Source organism: Gobius niger, assembly GCF_951799975.1.
Source record: "Gobius niger genome assembly, chromosome: 2".
NCBI lineage: Eukaryota > Metazoa > Chordata > Actinopteri > Gobiiformes > Gobiidae > Gobius > Gobius niger.
The window spans coordinates 12,253,481-12,273,372 of NC_136853.1; the positions used below are offsets into that span (position 1 = coordinate 12,253,481).

General features: G+C 41.4%; 2 protein-coding genes across 2 annotated transcripts in view; one reads left to right on the plus strand and one right to left on the minus strand.

Moving 5' to 3' along the window:
• Window positions 1-19,892, plus strand: part of il11ra (interleukin 11 receptor subunit alpha) — a 146,245-nt gene that overhangs the window by 106,499 nt on the left and 19,854 nt on the right. The gene's annotated exons all lie outside the window — the stretch shown is intronic.
• The window catches only part of cntfr (ciliary neurotrophic factor receptor), a 232,502-nt gene that overhangs the window by 28,419 nt on the left and 184,191 nt on the right, over window positions 1-19,892 (minus strand). The window contains exon 5 of the mRNA XM_079582627.1: window positions 19,603-19,766. Coding sequence (XP_079438753.1) covers window positions 19,603-19,766 — 164 coding nt within the window. The remainder of the gene's footprint in view (window positions 1-19,602; window positions 19,767-19,892) is intronic.

The window sequence follows — 19,892 nt, forward strand, 5'->3', positions numbered from 1 at the left end:
GATTAGAGAGAAAGGAAACATCAGCTTATGAGAAAGTCAATGTTTAAGTGCTTTGAAGCGTCCACAAAACCTCCCCACTTTGTGAATCAAACCCAGGAACTTCTTTCTGTGAGGCATTAGTACTAACCACTGTGCCATCCTTAAAGCCACACCGCGTAGAATGTTACCCAATAAATAACACTGAAATTCACACATTTATTTCATGACAGATATTTTCATAATTGAAATGTATAATATAACAAACATGTGTTTTTGCTGTGAGCGGCTCACCTCTCCAAAGACATGACTGTAACTTTCCTAGGAGTGGGTACGTCTCCAGCTCGTTGCCATGGAGATGTCGACTAAAGTCAGCAAAATGGAAGATTTAAAGCGGTTATGTCCTCATCCAGACCCATTCTTTGATTACCCACTGCAGTAATAGCATTTTCTGTGTTGAGCTGGTCATAGGAGTATGTTTTATACTGATGGCAACAGTATAGTCCAAAATGTTACGCCGTGTCCCTTTAATAAAAGCACTTATATTAAGAGCATTCAGGTTAGTGTGGGTTTCATATTTGCTCCGAAAGACTCAAAAATCAGGATGTTTTTGTGTTTCAGTCCAGGTGTAATCTTTTACGACAAAAGTGAGGACCGTATTGAGCACTGCCCTTGAGCAACACACTTCCCAGATGTGAGCACAAAGAGCTCTCGATTTTTATACAGTGCCATTCAATTGCAAATATTATTCTTAACGCAAAAAAGCCTTTCAGCTACTTTCCCTAAATCCAATGCACAAGGTGGACTGGCACATGGTCACCCTGGGGTATGATGTAATGTGCAAGAACATCATATAAACATTTCAAAGAAACATACATAAAAATAGAGATTTTTGACAGAACTACATTAGTCATGACTGTGTTCGACTGTAGTTTATCCCTTTAGTGCAGTTGAGACCTGAAACTGTCTTCTTATAAGCCCCATTTGGACGGGATAAGCGTTATCTGGAGTAATTAAAAAATGACCCCCCAATGTCTGCATTTCATGTGGCGTTTTCAGACGGCATTCTGGAGATTTCACACACTTATCTCGCGGGTCGAGTGCAAAACTCTGAAGCTTGGCCTTAGTTTACCCACATATTATTATTATTATTATTTAAAAATAAGTAATAAATGAGATAACCCATTTTGAAAACAAAAAAAGACAAAAAAATAATATTCATGATATGTATACGCTATAGTTATTTCTAACTTTAGGCAATAGATTTACATTTGTTGGTTCTTAGTGTGAAAGGTTAGAAAAGTACTGTCTTAAAGGAATAGGCCACTGTTTTTACATACTGAGATATGTTCTTACCTTAGCTTTGACGAGTTCTTTAGGACCTGTCTGGTCTTCCCACGTGCCTTCTATCACGTAAACACAGCGCAGACGGCGTTAGCATTTAGCCTCTCCCTCTCTCCTCTATAGCTCCAAAACAGGTCAAGATAGAAGCTACCAAGCTCTTCCACGTTTTCCCTATTTAAATATGGTTACGTGAAGTGTTCCACTACAAAGTATAATTATACGAAATTAAACAATGTGGATTTTCTAAGCGGATAAAAGGGGGGACTATATTGTAAGGCGTAAAAACACCAGGAGTAGTTCGAAGTCCGCGCAGTAATCTTCACTTTACTGTGCGGATGCCAAACTACTCCTGGTATTATTACACCTTACATTATAGTTCCCCCTTTTATCCGCTAATTGTTTAATTTTGTGTAATTATACTTTGTAGTGTAACACTTCACGTAACCATATTTTAATTGGGAAAACGTGGAAGAGCTTGGTAGCTTCTATCTTGACCTGTTTTGGAGCTATAGTGGAGAGAGGGAGAGGCTAAATGCTAACACCGTCTGCGCTGTGTTTACATGACTGAAGGCACGGGGGAAGATCAGACAGGTCCTAAAGAACTCGTCAAAGCTAAGGTAAGAACATATCTCAGTATGTAAAAACGGTGGCCTATTCCTTTAAGTTTATTGTAAGTAAGTTTTGTTTTGATATATCATACAAATGCTGTGTGGCAAATGCTAACTTTAGCGGTTCTGCATGTGGCGCCATTGCATCATTAGAATATAAAACAATTTCATAGACTACTTGCATATTCAGTAAAATAATAAAACAATTTAGAATGATTCAGAGCGTCCCATAACAGCAACATTACCCTATCTATTACATTAGCAGTCGAGTCAGCGACTTAAAGACATTAAAGTGATGCATCAGCTTACAAATAAATGGACATAAATCACCGCCGGACATTATCATATCAGTGGCTCAGCTAAAAAAATAATGAGGGAACATATGAAAGCCAATCGGGAGCCGCGGCGCCGTTATCTGGTGCCACCGCAGTGCCGCGCGGCGCCGCACATCCGTCCGCGCTGCCATCGCGCGCTGCACCGTGGACGCCGATCTCCGCAGCCATCCCTCAAGCCAGTCATCTGGATCTGCAGGCGCACGTGATAAATGCCTGGACCTTGTTTGGGGAAAACATCCCATCTAAAGGACACCGGCTCAGACAGACCATTTATCAAACCTTCTCAGCCTCTCTTTCCACCTATTCTCCCCCCCCCCCCTCTGTCTCGGCCACACGGGACATGTTCAGTGCCGTCATATGTGAAAGCCATCATCATTTAGCCCCCCTGTCAAAACCTATTGTGCTTTTTGTTCTCCAGCAATGACAAGCTAGAGAAATGCAAAATAGTTCATGACAAACTGTTTTAAATGACATCGCTTCAGATGTGATGGATTTTTCGATGACCAAAAAACTATAGGCACAAAATAGAAACCATGTGTTCATCATCTTACCATTGTTAAAGGCGACAGAACTGTGGCATTTTTATTCTGGGTTCCATATACAGTATTTTATAAATTTAAAGGTACACTGCGGAACATTTTGAACTGTACTGTTGCCGGCAAAACAAACATGCTCCTACTGACCAGCTCAACACAGAAAATGCTATGACTGCACTGGGTGATCAAACAATGGATCTAGATGAGGACCTAGCCTGTCTGAATCTCAAATTCTACTGCCTTTCATCACATCTCCATGGAAACGAGCTGGAGACGCACCCACTCCCGGTAAAGTTTACAGTCACATCTTAGGAGGGGTGAGCCTCATAAATGTTTGTTTGTACATTCATGAGGTATTTTTCAATGATGAAAATATCATCTGTGATCTGTGATAAATGTATTTATTGGGTAAAATTCTACGCAGTGTGGCTTTAAGTATAAAACAGATCTGCATTTTGACATGGCCTGGATCGCCCTAAGGCAGCAGTGATAATGACAGTGATCATGACATATTGTTAACGCATAGTTTCATTTTTAGCTACAGGCATGCTCATAAATAAAAGGTGATGTGCCAGAATCCCTCAGGTCCGCTCCAGAGATGGATTAAGTGAATCCAGTGAGTCTTTGAAAAGGTTCTGGATTCCCTCCCTGATGCCAAACAAAGCAGGGAGTTGAATTTTTCAGCTAAAAAAGAATCTATGTTTTTTTACTAGTGCCGTCCAAAATACTGCGTTATTAATGTGTAAAAGCAAATAGATTTTAACAGCGTAATTTTTTTTAATTTACCACGAGAGACCACGAGTTTACAGGAAGAGAAATAGCACTTGCTGCTGGTTTGTTTTCCTTCTGCACCGCTGAGGACACCTTTGAAATCACTTCTGGACTCATCAGGAAACGTGGAGCAGACACTTTCCCTGAGGCTTCCCTTTTACCAAGCCATGGACAACTCAAAACAACGTTTGGAAGCAAAGTGGAGCAGCCTTTACCCGATGCTATGAAGCTGCTCTCCTCAGGTTAGTAAGACGCTGTCCCCCGGTTATTGTAGCTCTGCCTTTCTTCATGCTGCTGTACGAGCTAAACTCTTTCCTCTAAACTTGAGAAAACAAAACATGCTAATGATACGTTTGCTCCTTAAACTGGACATTCAACAGAGCATTGCCTACTTTGAGGGCACTTTCTAACCCAAACCTACAGACTAACGATCTGCATCAGTAAAATGCTTGGAAACAAGGATTAGCCTATAGGAGGACAAAAACAGCATGTAAAATTGGGCAAGACACTTAAAGAGGGGGTATTATGCTTTTTTTCAATCACATAGCACCAGTCTACAGCACACTGCAATGATGACCAAACCTTCTGTTGGTCTGTAAATGCAGTAAATTAAAATAACTGCCTTGTATAAAATTGCTCTCTCAAAATGGCTGTTGCAAATGTCTTGAAATAAGCCCCTGTCTCTTTAAGAGCCTCTGACCCTTTCCGACACGCCCCCTCCACACGCTGTCTGTGGCATCAGTGGGGAGGGGGTTCTGCTGAGGAGCAGTGGTTGGTTACTCGGCTGGTGACAAAAGCTCGGAGGCGTCTCCAGGAGGTGGGGGCGTTCCTAGGAGGACTCAGGCAAACCTATCCCTAAAATGGCCGCCATTAGAGTTTTTACAGATTACTCAAAAATACGTGAATGTGCCAAGGCAACACTTCAGTTTTTAATGAGGGAATGACATAATAACATGATGTAAAGCTTGAAAAAGTTGATTTTGCGTGATACCCCCCCTTTAAGAAACAACAAATAAGAAACCAAAAGCAAGTTTAGGTTCTACAGTTCTGCAGTCCTTTTTTTAAGAACCGTATGATATCTGCCTCCAGTGCAAGGGTGTTCCCATGACAAGATAATGCGTTTGGACAGAGAGGGTCAGGGAAATGTGTCTGAAACACACATGTGGGTCTGCGTCGGCCGAGTGAGCCGACTCTCTTTCCCATGGCCTCCTGTTGCACGCTTCGCGCTCCGCTCCAAATCTCAACGCAATTAAAGTGCGCTCCGCTGACTGTGATAGAACGACCTGTGGGTGACTCAATATCAGGCTAAAGGAGTGCATCTGCGAAACGTACGGCCCCAGGAACAGAGCTGAGGCGCAGGCGTTTTCGAGCACAGGTGTGGAATATACAAACGCACACTCATAATACTGTATTTGTCCTAAACAGGCTTCATACCCAATGTAGCAACATAAATGGCACTAATACTATAGCCGTCCATCTGTGAACAGTCTGTGCTCATCATTGAGAATATGGGGAAAGTAAGTGAGAGGTGAAGTAGGACATGGCTTGTCAGTATTCAAAGCGCCGCCATTTATTACTGACACTTTTTATGCACATAAAATCCACCGCATCTGGTTCAAAGACAAATCGAAAACAGCATCTACGTCTGCTTTGAACGTAAGTAGCGGCGGCGCGGTTTCAGTGCTTTCATCTGTCAGCTACAAGGTCACGGGGTCGATTCTCGAACTGTGTTGGTCGTTTCTGCGCAGGTTTGTGTCTTCCTCCTCATCCTTAGGCCTAAAGATGGCGCATAAGGCGAGTCTTCGATGCTCCGGGCGTACAGTGGCCGCTGCATTATGCCATCGCCCACGGTTACGGGTTGTCCCTGCAACGTTTGAAGCGTGGGTCGGAATCAAACTCAAGCTTAAAGGAACAGGCCACCGTTTTTCCATCCTGAGATATGTTCTTGCCTGAGCTTAGACGAGTTGGTGTGTACCTGTCTGGTGTTTGTGCTTGCCCTCGGTCGCGCAAAACGGCCAAAGATGTTGTTAGCGTTTGGCCTCTCCCAATGTATTCCTATGGCTCCAAACGGGAGTGAAGTTGGAAGCGACCACACTCTTCCACGGGCACGCACAAAGACCAGAGAGGTACGTATGAACTCGTCTAAACTCAGGTAAGAACATATCTTAGTATGGAAAACGGTGGCCTGTCCCTTTAAATCTTCACATGAGCCGACCCAGTGATGCATCAACTATTCATGATTGGAACTTCCTGGGATATCTTGATAAATGGATTATGACATGGCACTGATCAGTCAATATCAAGCCATTCCAGTCGAACTATTTACTGCTACAATAACAAGTTAGAGAACATCTTGTAAAGTTCCTTACGAAGTAACAAATCAACAAACAGGCTCCACAAATTACATTCACATCTAATCATATTTCTAGTATTTATTTCACCCATATTGCAATTTCTTACAATTTCTCTTCGCAAATCTCAGCAATAAGGTGCAGTCAATTTGATCTCACTTCCCCTCCCCAGACACCTCCCTCCAGTCCCCCTGGAGAAAGACGTTTCCATATCATCCGACTGACATGCCCCCTACAGCAACCACTGGGTTGGCCCCGGGGCCTCCCTTTAGAGAGACATGCCCTGAAGGCTTATCCAGGGAGACATCTCCTCCTGGCTCTGCACAAAAATCTACTTAGTTTATAAATCTCTGCCAACAATTTCACAAATTATAAAGGACCGGCTGAATGAAAATAAACACAAAACTGGTGTTGCCTTCGACTGTTTGGACTGTCTATATTGTCACCTTTTTGCTATTCAAATTTGCAACATTGATTCTATTTTTTGTAGAAAAAGAAACGACTTCGCTTTAAGATTACACAATTCTGAGGGGAATCCATTGAACATTTTACTTTTTTATATGGCTCTGACTACCATAAAAAATAAAACAAGCTTACAAGACACACACACACAACTCTAAGGAAATAATCAAATGTTACACTGAGTGACCTAATCGCTTTACTTGAAAAACAAAGGAGTGCTTTGAAAAACCTGATACAAACGAAGCATGAGAAGCACCGGGAAGGACAGCGAGAGAAAAGACCAAGGCGGATTTTGAATTATGTCTGTACTAATCTGGTACGTGCTTGGCCAACACAGCTCAGCCACAGCCGAGCCATTTTTAACCATATTTCTTTTCTTTTGTCATCTCTCTCTCTCTCTCTGTCTCTGCTTTCACTCTGTCACTTTCCCCCGGCCTCTCATCCATCCATCCTTAACTCAATCCCATTTTATGTTGTTCCATTCCTCCACAATGTATAACCGGCGCTCTAATGGCTGCCCAAAGTGCGCACTTAGCTGAATCAATAGCTGTAGCAGCTCTCTGTGTGCGCTGCAGTGGAGATAGGCTACATGAGTAAGACATGGGCACACTTCTCTTCTGCCAGCATTATTCCCAATTCATTCCCTGCATATTCTTTAGTATTTAGAGCCGAGTCCGTTCACTTTTCACTTTCAATTCTTTGAGCACAACTGTGTCTTTCCTTAACCTCTTAACTCCCACCTGAAAGGATCCCATTTCATCCAGTTGGACTTTACCCTAATCAAAAAGCGTCTTGGGGAAAAAGCGCCAAAACAGCCACACAAATGAGAAGAAAACAAGGATGTAAACGCAACAAAAATGTGACAAAAACTCAACCAAAAAGTGACAAAAATTCAACAAAAATGTGACCAAAACTCAACCAAAAAATGACAAAAATTCAACAAAAATGTGACAAAAATTCAACCAAAAAGTGACAAAAAATCAACAAAAATTCAACCAAAAAGTGACAAAAAATTAAAAAAAATGTGACAAAAATTGAAAAAAAATTTGACAATAATTCATCAAAAATTGAAACAAAAAAGTGACAAAAAGTAAACAAAAATTCAACCAAAAAGTGACAAAAATTCAACAAAAATTCAACAAAAATTCAACAAAAATTCAACAACAATGTGACAAAAAAAATCAACAAAAAGATTACAAAAATTCAACAAAAATGTGACAAAAATTAAAAAAAACAACAACAACCCAGCAACAACGCGGGGAAAAAGATCAGTTTTGTGGGTCTTAGCTTTAGCCTATATAATAGCCAAAGAGGACAGAATGCATTTGGTTTAGGCAGGCGGTAAGAGGTTAATAAATGAAAACTCAATTTTTTTCCCACCTACAGTTTCCAGTTTGGTCAACTCACTCATTTCATTTGGTTGAACTCATGTGCGCGAAATATTTATATCTCTCAACAAAAGCAGTCTGCACTTTGCCGCTCGGCCGTTTGAAAACAACATCACTTGTTTGATTTAAAGTCCATGAAACAATACCATCCGAAATGACCGCGCCGTATTTCTTGAGACAAAGCCCCCACTTATGAAGCGCAACTCTGACAAACTGAAACTCGCATGTCGCTTTGATGGAGTGATTCGTACCCAGCGCATCCTCTCTTTTGTTCTTAACATTTTCCAGAATCCCTTTTCATGTCTGTAAATGTATTCCATCGGATCGTTCATCTATCACCTCCTAACCCAGAGCACATTCACACGGGAAGCTGTAAATCTGGCTCTCAAGGCCGTCCCGTCGGCTCCGCGCTTCATCTTTTATCAATTTGCCGGTTCAGAGGCAGTCTCCACTACGTTTGCATGGTCTCGTAATTTTTTTGCAATTTGACAACACCAGAAAAAAAAAAGAAAAAAAAAAAAATCCCCTGTAGCAAGTTTCCTTTCATCGTGATTTCAAAACATTTTTCTGTTTTCTGTGTGATTTTTAGAATTCAAAACTTTTGGGCTGAATTCTTTTTTTCCCCTCCACCTTTAAAGCAGAACTAAGTAGCTCTTGCCCCTAGAGGTCATAAGCACCACTGCAGATGTTGTAGCAGTGTTTTTTTTACTCATTAATTGCCCGTGAGAGTAAATACTACGCTGACAGAAAACACAAAGGGACAGAGGGATATTGTACATCCAATTACACAATGGAGATCATTTTTTTCACTCAAACTTGGCTGTAAATATACTGTTAAAGTGGCGCTAGCTCGCAGTTAGCTTTGCCCGTTAGCCTGTTAGCTTCTTCTTCGTGATTCTATTAGTGTGTATTTTGACTTCGACCTGGAGGCAAGGAAGTTGCAATGGTGGTTTTCTGGCCAGAGACACCAGGGGGAGATGAAAGACCCCCCCCCCCCAGAGAGACTACGAAAAGGATTTAAAATCAGCAATTACATCACAACGTTTGCATGTTTCTACACACATAAATTATCCAAAGTTGATTTTTAAAACTATTCTTCCAATATGAACAGGGCCGTAGCCAAGAGTTTAGAAATAGTGAGATCCATAGCCTTTACATCTTTTAGGGGTGGGGGGTGTGGAAATTTTGAATTGAACAGATGTAATTTAGAAAGTAAGTAAGTTCTTTTCACAATTGTACAATAAAATTGCGTTCAGGTGTTGGGTTAGTCCTGAGCCGCTGCGACTGAGCCGCGCCGCCATTGTGGGCCAACTTGACCTGTATTTTTCTGGAGGTGGGGAAACCCTAGCACCTAGAGGAAACCTGGCTGGCTGCCTTCAGTGCTCCTCTGACATGGTGCACCGCCTCCTGGGCTCTTAGTGCCTCTTCAGTGTTTCACATACAATACATTTGTAGGTCTCCAATGTCTTTAGCTCATAAGCTAGCTGTTTGTTTACTTTTAAAAAACGGTCCTTCAGGGCCATTCTGGACTCTCTGCAGTAAAGAACAAATCCACTGAACTTCACAAAAACACAACAAAGATGAACAAAAGTATCCAACAATAAAAAACAAAAAAACGCAGCTGTACCAAGAGAGAGGGAGGTTGCTGCAATCTTGTGTCTTTTGCTTGTTTTGTTTTTCTTGGGTGTATTAAACTGCGTAATCCGTTTATTACACCGTGATGAAAATCAGCAAACACGCACATTATGATAATCTGCCGTCTTATGTCAAGTGTATTTATATTTGCTGTCTAATTAATGATCTGATTGAAGGGCAATGAGCTGCAAAATGAACGAACAGTTGGTGCTGCCTTCTTATACCAAGATTAGTTTTAGTCATAGGTCAAAGTTTACGTGTGTTTGTTTGCCCTCTGCTGCCCGGCGCCTGAAACCTAAAGCGTGTTCTGAGGGACATGCTCGCCTTTCTCCCCTTCCTCACACACATCCACTCGCTGCCAGAGCGCACTTACAGCATCGAATCACGCAATCAAGACAAAAAATATATACATATATATATATATAAATGAAGGAAACGCCAAAGCTTCAAATGTGTCCAAAATAGCCATGATTGTGTTGTTTCATAGTGCTTTTAAAACTTCCCTGTTCCTTGCACTTTTCTCAAGTGACCTATTTTATTTCATCTTAAAATCTTGGGACCGTTTTCTAAATTCTTCAGGCTTAACACACATACTGTGCAGCAAAATGGTCTTTTTGTCAGTTAAATTGGAAAGTTTCTTCCGTTTTGAGGGGCAATTTCTATGTCTTACACTCAAACAATTACCACTTTGGTAACACTTTGCAATACGGGCCGGTAAATCCGTGGTAATTACAGTGGTAATTACTAGTAATGACAATGGTACTTATTGTGGTACTTACAGTGGTACTTACAGTGGTAGTTCTAGGTACTTGTTGTGGTACTTAAAGTGGTAAGTACTGGCATTTACAGTGTTAATTCTAGGTTCTTATTGTGGTACTAAAAGTGGTAATTACTAGTATTAGGGTTAGGGGTTAGGATTAGGGTTAGGGAGACACAGAGTTACCACTGTCTCTCTCATTACTAAGAGATACAGTGGTAACTCTTAGTAATGAAGGTTGTACTTATATTTACTTTGGTACTTTAAGTGATAGTTTCTAGTAGTTACAGTGATACATCTATGGTACTTATTGGTAATTCAAGGATACTACAGCAGCAATTCATAGGTAGTAAACGTGGTACTTCTACATACAGAAGTCATTTCTAAGATTTTGTGACTATAAAACAACATAAAACAGCATTAGAGAAAACAAGAAGTACAACCTTCATTACTAAGAGTTACCACTGTATCTAGAAGTACATACCTTGTAATTCTCACTATAGTATCCTTTAAGTACCACAATAAGTACCTAGAACACCACTATTATTACTAGTATTTACCACTGTAAGTACCACCATAAGCACCACTGTAAGTACCACAATAAATACTTAGAATTACCACTGTATCACTGTAAGTACCACCGTAAGTACTACAATAAGTATCTAGAATTACCTCTGTAAGTACAAGGATTTACCGGCCCGTAATGTAAAGTGTTACCCTGTAGGTAGAACCAAACCAGAGCAGGTCTATAATAATGATAATATTAATGAAAAGGCCTTGAAGTCCGCATGGCGAGCTTCTTTAAAGTGATAGTCTGTACGATTGCAAAATGAGGAGAGAGACAGATTCCAAAAGTCAACAATCGAGACATTTGTGAACACCTAAACGTGCGCTCCGTGTGCATTCCAGCAAAGTCTCAGGCTTTTGTCAAAAACAAACCCAGAGCTGCTTTCCGTTCACTTCTACAAAGTGCACTTTTCTCACGTTGATGCATTCCCTCCATCTGTCTCCTCTAACCCCCTACAGTTCCTTTGTCTCAGCTCGCGTTGCTTTTCCTTCTTCTCATTCGTCAACACGATGGATGGAGCCTTCTAAAGATCGCTTTGATTACAGCCTCTCTTATATGTGACTGGAAACACATTTGAGAGAAGTGGACCTGTAACTGATTTTCACCCTCCTCTCCCCGCCGCGCCACATGAAAGCTAACGCCTGACTGACACTAACCACGACTATTACCTCAGGGCTATTATTGATATGGGAGACAAACCGGATTCTTTATGTTCCCGGTCAATGCAAAAATCCAGATGGGGGCTGTTTTCTTGGACTCAAAAACAATGCTGAATATTTACTGTCCCAGCTTGTTTTTTTTGTGTGTGTGTGTGTTACTGTAGCTGCAAAAATGCATTTTCTCTATGCACCAAATATCTGACTTTTGAAGACAATCGCAAACATTTGGGTAAATAGGAATCTTAAATAGTGTCTGTATAAGCTTAGATGGAGGTTCTTAACACATTGAGTGCCAAAAATGGAAAAAACGAAACTCGACACTCTAATACACCTTATGTGTGATTCTGGTAGCTCTGTGATGAACAGAAGTGAAATAAATGATGATCAAAAACTTCAAGGTCTGGACATGTCATATATTGTATATTATTGCATTTCTTTTGTTGTTGTTTTTTGTGCGTGGTGTTGCGTAGCAAAGAGCTGTAAACCTGACACATGGAGAGATCGAAACAGTTGAGATTTTAACATTTCTCTGAGTTTTTAAATGGTCAAAATCGGTCCAAGGACGGCTGAGAAACATCCTGTTAAAGTCTTCAAACCAAGAACCAGGCTGTTTAAATGCAAATGCGATCGATACACGCGGTGTTTCAAAACCTGTCAACAATGTTGTCCTTGAAAATTGACTTGAAACGAATATATTTTGGCATTTACTTCTTCCCATAATGTTAGTGTCTGTCCAGAGAGGAGAGAGGAGGAGAGAGGAGTTAATCAGAAAGGAGATTGTTTTATAAAACACGCATTATCTCCGAAAACTAACTAGCCTCACAGAGACCTACAGAGAGCTCAGAGCCATAGCATGTATCAATAGCTATAACATAGAATATGCTGTGGGGCTACAAATGAAAAACGGTCTGGATTGTTGACACTCTACAGCTCAGTGTGTTTAGTCACCTCCTGTTCTCTGTAGTGTAGGACGTTTCGCCGATCGTCCAAAAGGCTTTGTCAGCGACACTGTGGTTCCAGCTGTCACGTGCCGAGTTAAAGACTATACTAGGAGGAGTTACCTTGGCTAAGTTCCTCCCCTCTTTTAGACAAACAACCTTTGTTGTTCTCAGTCTCAACAAACCTGCTTAGGGCCCCGAAGCCACCAGGGGGCCCCCAAGAGCACCTACGTCTTTATTGCAAATAATGTTTGAAAATGACTTAAAGGGACTATATGGAGTTTAAAATGTTAAAATTGTGTATTTTCCTCCCCCTACATGTTCCAGCCATGTCATAATGTGAAGAATGAGCTCGGACCTGTTCACCACAACTGCCTCTAAAATCCTGCACTGTCTCAAAAAGGTGCTACTTCGGGTCTGAAGTGCCGTCATGCATGAGCTTAATATAGAAGCTGCAGTTACACGTAAGACCTGAGGTGGCAGTAGTGAGTATAAAATGGCAAACTTGCATCTAGCCCCTTTAAGATTGTTATATATGGGTGGGTTGTGTTGTGTGTCAGCAAATACGCAATAATCATTTGTATTCGTTTCCAGTAGTTAATTTTTACATGGTAATAAATCTACTTTGGTTCTGTGTGTTGAAACAACTAACTGCCGTATTCCTCCAATATGTATTAATAAAAGTGACAAAGTGGAAATGAATCCCCTGATGACCCAGGAAACCTTGTAAATGACTTACCCAGCCTTTATTGTTTTCCACTAAAGAAATTAAATGCAAAAAGAAACATTACATACTCTTGTATTACTTCTTATGAAGGACTTTGTGATTTTTATCTGCAAAAGCTAAGGCAGTTTGTATTTGACCAAAGCACATAAACAAAAAACAAAGCAAAACTTCATGTCAAAATGCACCCAGAGGCAGAGAGTCCATTGGGAGATTTTGTGGTCGGCCGATATCAAATTGGGTTGGCATTGTGGATCAAGCGGCTCTGTGTGGCCCGGCTGACGCGCCGCAGCCTCCGGTCGCTTTGGAGACACTCTCCCCGCTTCGAGTGGCCCGCGCTGAGAGCTACTACTGTACTGCCGCCCCCGTCCTTGACTCAGGGTTGACTGGAAATTGCATGGAGAGAGGTGGCTATTGCTTCAGCAGTGACATGTACATGAAAATGGGAAATATTTGTACGTTTGTAATTTTCACTCAGTTTGTTGGGTGAAATGTTATGCAGCGTGGCTTTAAACTTCTGAAAACTAAACCCAAAACGAATTCCAGCACCATTTATTCATTTATCGTGGAGCAATAACAGCATGGAAAACCAGGCTCTTGCAGCTGTCAACGATTTCATTTAAGTCAATTCCAAATGATATGCTCTTAGCCAGTGCAAATATTGACTCAAGGTTTCCCACTTTCCCCGGTCGGCCCCACGTCTTGTACTGATTGATTATCCCAGAGTATGTGTCAGCCCTGATCATTAATTTCAACCCTAGATCTGAAGTGCAAATCGGACTCTGGATTTCCAGCTGTCCGTGGACAGATAACGTATGGGAAAGATCCCTTTACGAATGAATAGGAGTGATTATCGCTGTGCGTACATGTGTGGAGCATATGTTCAGCGCAGGTAGAAGTGCAAATGAGAACATTTTCCTGCATACATTTGAGGGATTTGAGTAGATCATAATGTTGAGTATTGAGGAAAGACTGAATCCATTTTGATTACTATATGTATTGCTTCCATGAAATTAGAAATAAATGGGACGATCTGTAACCCCAACAAATGAAGTGTTTCGGATTCATTTGCATATGTTGGGTGTCATTTCACACAATTTCAATCTATTCAGGACTGTCTCTTCATCAGAAAGGTCTGGTTTAGGATTTAAGGCGAGACACTGCAGGTGAATAGGGGAAAAATGTATATTTACAGATATCAATTTGAAACTGTTGCTGTCGATCACTGGCATAAATGTGAGAAAAAAAATACGTGGCAAGTTTTCTGTTATTTTATCTTTTCATATAAGAACAAGGTGTTTTATGTTTTATGAAATCTGAATAATGGATAGAGCTACATTCAAATTTATGGTTTCATTTTATTTATAAATGAGTTGCCAATACTTTTTCAGAGGGGATTTTGGATTTCTTGTTTAGTTTTAAAATATAATAATAATATTTTAGTGGAAAAAATTGTAAAAAAATAATTTTCGCCTTATTTTTTGACATTCAAAACTCCATAAATGGGGCTTAGGGATTAAATAATAAAAAATCCCTCTGAAAAAATCTTCCAAATATTGTTCAGTCCAAGGCTGGAAAAAGTCTTTAGGTCCGACTGACGTGGACATAGTGTTGCCACATGTGTTTTGAGAAAAAGGCCCATGAAATTGCATTGTCCCATATAAGTCTATGGGGGAACATTGAATCAGCGCAATATTTAAACATGTTATTGTGATGATTAGGTATATTTTCTGTTTCCGGGTGAAAGCTTATATGTTCAGAGACCAATTTGGCCCAAAACCTGAAAACTGAAAAAAAATAGTTTTGCCTGTAGTGTCTCCCCTTAAATATGATTTTGTAAAGGCAATGGACTTTTTTAAACAAGAAACTAAAATCTGCAATTTGAATTGACCTTCAGAGTTTACAAGCCACAAGAAAAAGTTTTTAATCCATCCATTTTCTTCTGCTTTATCCGGGGCCGGGTCGCGGGGGCAGCAGTCTCAGCAGAGATGCTCAGACTTCCTGATCCACACACACCTCCTCCAGCTGTTCTGGGGGGACCCCGAGGCGACACCAGGCCAGCTCGGAGACATAGTCCCACCAGCGTGTCCTGGACCTTCCACGAGGCCTCCTCCAACATGCCTGGAGCAGGGAGGCGACCAGGAGGCATCCGAAACATCTCAACTGCTCCTTTCGACTGAAGGAGCAGCGTCTCTACTCCGAGCTCCTCCCGGGTAACTGAGCTCCTCAACCGAAAAAAAGACAATTGATACATTGATCTGCTGAGACTGCTGCCCCCGCAACCCGGCTCCGGATAAAGCAGAAGAAAATGGATGGATGGACAATTGATACAGTATGTTTTAACCAATCTCCATTTTTGATCAAGGCCAATTTTTAAAAACAATTGACAATAAACAGTTAATTTCGGCAGCCCGTACACATTTGAGAACTGACCAACAGGCTATGAACCTGTATGAGTCCCAGTTGTTTACTTTTAAGAAAGAAATCTCTCCTTCACTGGTGCAAAACCTTGGGATCCCTCTGGAGTGGCCAGAGGAAAAGTGTGCGAGGAGAAAGAAGCCTGGTCATCTCTGCTCAGACTGCTGCCTCTAGGACCCCGGATGAAGCGGAAGACGATGCGTAGGATGTGGAAAAACTGTCAACCACCCGCATTAACCAGTACAAATAGGAATTAGATGAAAACCCCCCAAAAAGACTAAATCACACTGCAGACAGATGGTGGGTCATACTGTCAAAATATTTCACTAACGCAAGCAGAGACAGGCACTGAGAGGGGAGATTGAAAGAAAAACATACTTTTCTTTCTCCCCCCCTCCCTCCCTCCCTCCTCAGTCCAACACCTTTGCAAAGCCTTCATGATAATAACAGTGGAAACATTAGACGTTCGCAAAGAGCACTTTCATCCCAGGAATCCCGCGCTCCCATACATGCGCTTTTATGATGGCCGGCCCGGGGGGAACTCCGACAGGCGGATACAGTAACGCGCGGCCCGATCGCTTTAGTCTGTCGGAGCGCAGATCCGGTTCCCTCCGCTACACACTGGAACATTTGTCTCCCAAAAAAAAACGCTCCTCAAAGGCACCTCTCTTTGAATACATCTACATTTCATTTTAATGGGACAATCCTGATGATAATTACGGCCTTTGCAGTTATTAGTTTCAGAAAGGGAAAAGAGGGGTGCACGTAGCTCATAAAAGTTAATGAATGAAATGATTTAAATGAACGTTTTTCAATTGACTGAATAAATCACCGGGACGTACAGTGTTCACAGCGGTTGGTGGAAACCTCGGTGTGGTCAGGGAGGCCGTCGTAGTGGCTTGTTTACATGGCGTACAAATTCAGCCATCACACAGTTGCAACTAATACAAAGAGTAAATACCATATTGCCCCTGCATAGTCTGACGGTCCATAAGTTTCTCAATGGTCAAGGTCCTAAGTATCCTCCGAACCCAGCATGACCCCTTTAGGTCCTCTCTAGGACATCTGCTGGTAGTTCAAAAGGCTGGGCACTGTTATTCATGAATATCCCGTAAATGCTCTAATATAGGCCGGGGCCTTTATTTAGGGCATCTAGGACCAGGCCTTTATTGTAACCAGGCCATAATTAGAGACAGGCCTTTATTTCTATTTGAGCAAAACGGACAACCAGGAAAACGAAGAAAAACGACATTTGTGTCCATTTGCACCTAAAATATTAGGTTCATTTATTAACATTTCAAACCCTCTCCCAGCGGCTGGAACATTGACGCCTTTTATTTTGTCGGGACAACAGGAAGTGTTTCGTTGCTGTTAGCGGAGCATTGACATCAATGTCACTGCAGGTCTGTTTCGTTATTACCGTGGACCAGATTATTTGTTGTTATCTTGTGTAAAAGGTGAGTTTAGACGGAGCGTTTGTGTTTGTGATCGATCATGAGACTGACCCGAGAGAAGACAAGGAGGAGTTATTTTGAGGCGTGGGACTTACCTGCACACGGAGCAGCTGGACGTGCTTTGAAGACGCGATGGTGACTTTATTATTTATTTATTAAAACCCTGGAGGGTCACACAACATTTGTTGCTTGCCCTGTTTCCACAAATAGTCACTGGAGGTTTGAAAAGTGGCTAAATCTGTGTCAAAGTTACGCTCGGATCAGCTCCTCCGCAGCGTCCCCCATCGGCCCGGGTTCTCGTTTGTTTACTTCCTGCACGTGAGTTATCTTTTACACGAGTATGAGACAAATTCCTAACATGGGGAATATTTCTACCGCTAGTTTCTAATAAAAGCCCCGGCCTGTTTTAGAGACCGGCTTTAATTTGCCTCAGCCAGCCGCGAACCCGGCCACAGTTAGAGACCCGGCCGCTAATGGAATACAGGCCAGTGTTAGAGAATTTACGGTATATATTATTTTTTATTCTTCTTCCCACTCCCTTTCAGGTAGAAATGGATCATCATGTTGACATACTGTATAGGCCTACTGTACTTTCTGTGCCATTGCCTGAAATAAATGAATAAATGAAATGAAAAAATGAATGAATACCAGTACTTTAAAAGTACTTGGTTTTCAATACTGATGCCTGAGCGATACTTTGTCCAACCTTATTCCGGAAGTTCCCGCGGGTGCCACAGTCAGTGAATCATGCCCGCCCCTTCACTTGTATTAGTTTACATAGGACTGCAGGCGTCAAGAGAAAAGCAGTTACTACACGGACCCCAAAGCCCTTTTCAGGCCGGCCACAGAAACAGTGTTGACTTGTTGGTGAAAATGGGAGATTTTACGCAAATAAATCTGCTGTACATCGGGTTTTAGTGTCAATCCGTGGCAAAAAAGAGGCAAAAGTGGGAGGGGCGGAATAAGGTGAATACTAAATTATTTGTCGTCTAGATAGAACCATGCAGAACAATAATGTTTAATTTGGAGGAAGTATGGGGCACTCTGATAAAGTTAAAAGTCCTTTATTGAACACATTTTGATGTGGGACGGTCTTCATCAGTGCTAGTGATGGTGATAATGTTCATCTATTCCATAAAAAATCCTATTAGTCAAGATTGCAATTTGTGGGTACGCAATTTTTCATGTGGAGAAATAATAATACTCCCCCCACACTGCCAGCCTTGCAAAACTAGTTGATTAGGTCAATGTTTCATGTGGAGAAAAAAAAAGCCTCTGTTGGGTTATATATACAGTGGGAACCAGATGTTTACATACACTTTATAAAAAGATATTTGCATTTTTGTCTCTATGAAATGAAACCAGAATAATTTTGTATGTTTTTAGCTCAAATATAATTTTTAAAAGAATGATTTCTATTTGCTAAATTCCAGAAGAATGCAAGAATTTTCTACACGGTTTTACAGCACTTTTTACAAAACGTATTTCACGGTTGGGATGGTGTTCTCAGGCTTGCAAGATTTCCTCCAAACCTTATTTCCTCATTATGGCCAAACAATTGTTTTGTTTTTCCCCCCGAAAAAAAGTCTTCATCTTTTTTCTTATTTGCAAACTCCAAACCTGCTTTTTGATGTTTCTTTTGGAGTCAGAGCTTCTTCCTGGCGGAGTTTCCTCTCAGCCCATGTCAGTGCAGGACTTGTTTCACTCAAGACAAACTCTTACCAGGTTCAGCATCTTCACCGGGTCTTTTGCATTTGTTCTTGGGTTAATATTTACATTTCAGCCACAGCACGTTCATCTCTGGGACACAGAACCCGCCTTCTTTCTGATCTGTATGATGACTGGACATTTACGTCTTTTTCATACTTGCGTATAATAGTTTGAACCAATGTACGTGGCACCTTCAGGCATCTGCTTGAAATTGCACCCAAGGATGAACCAGACTTGTGCTTCCATGATTATCTGGTCTTTCCCACATTGTTTGAAGGTATAATAATTTTAGTGTATTTTATTTTCCTTTTTCTGGCATTTAGCAAATAGAAATATTTTTTTAAATTGTGATTGACCCAAAAAGGGAAAAGTTTATTCTGGTTTCATATCAGACACTGAGGAAAAAATGCAAATGTATCTTTTTATATAGTGTATAAATCTAGTTCCCACTGTATGATGTATGAGCTGAAATACATGCAATACTTCTTTTTTCTTATAACACAGAGTAACATTTTACTGATGGCAAAACGTATAGATGTCAAACATGCAAGGCACAAACGGAAGATTGTTGTGGAGCGGAGGAAGCTGCGCAGGAGGAAGAGGGAGGAGGAGGTGGAGCTGACCAGTGCAGGACACCATGCTCTGAAACAGGGATAAACCCAGGAGGCGCTGAACTGTTTCAGAGCATCAGAGGAAACTGAAGGCAGCCAGGTTTCCTCCGGGTACTACGGTTTTCTCCAAAAACATGGTCAGCTTGTGGCTCAGTCGCAGCGGCTCAGAACTAACACCTGAACCCTATTTCATTGTACGGTTGTACAATGACAAATAAAGCACTTACTTACTTTGTCTTTTTGAAACATAGGAAGCACAATCATTGCCAACCCAGCAATAACACAGCATTGAGGCCATCTTAAAATGATCTGCTCTAAACATTTAAACACTCAGTTAAACAAAGCCGTTTGACTCACGTGCTGCCACTGCTCCCGGATGAGGGGCCTGTATCGCAGGAAATATTTGAGGGGGAAACTGTTGATGTCGGGCCACGTGGAGGGGCTGTTCCAGGACACCTCCAACCTGCGAGGGTTGTTCCTCACCGGGGTGGCCACCACCCGCTCCGGTGGGTCTGGCTTCACTGTGGGACACAAAAAACATACATTGTTTGTTAAACGGACAGTTTAGGGGTTTAAATGTGCACATTGTGATACAAACACCAGATTTAACCGTTTTACTTTTTTCTCTTTTTTTTAGCTCACAAATG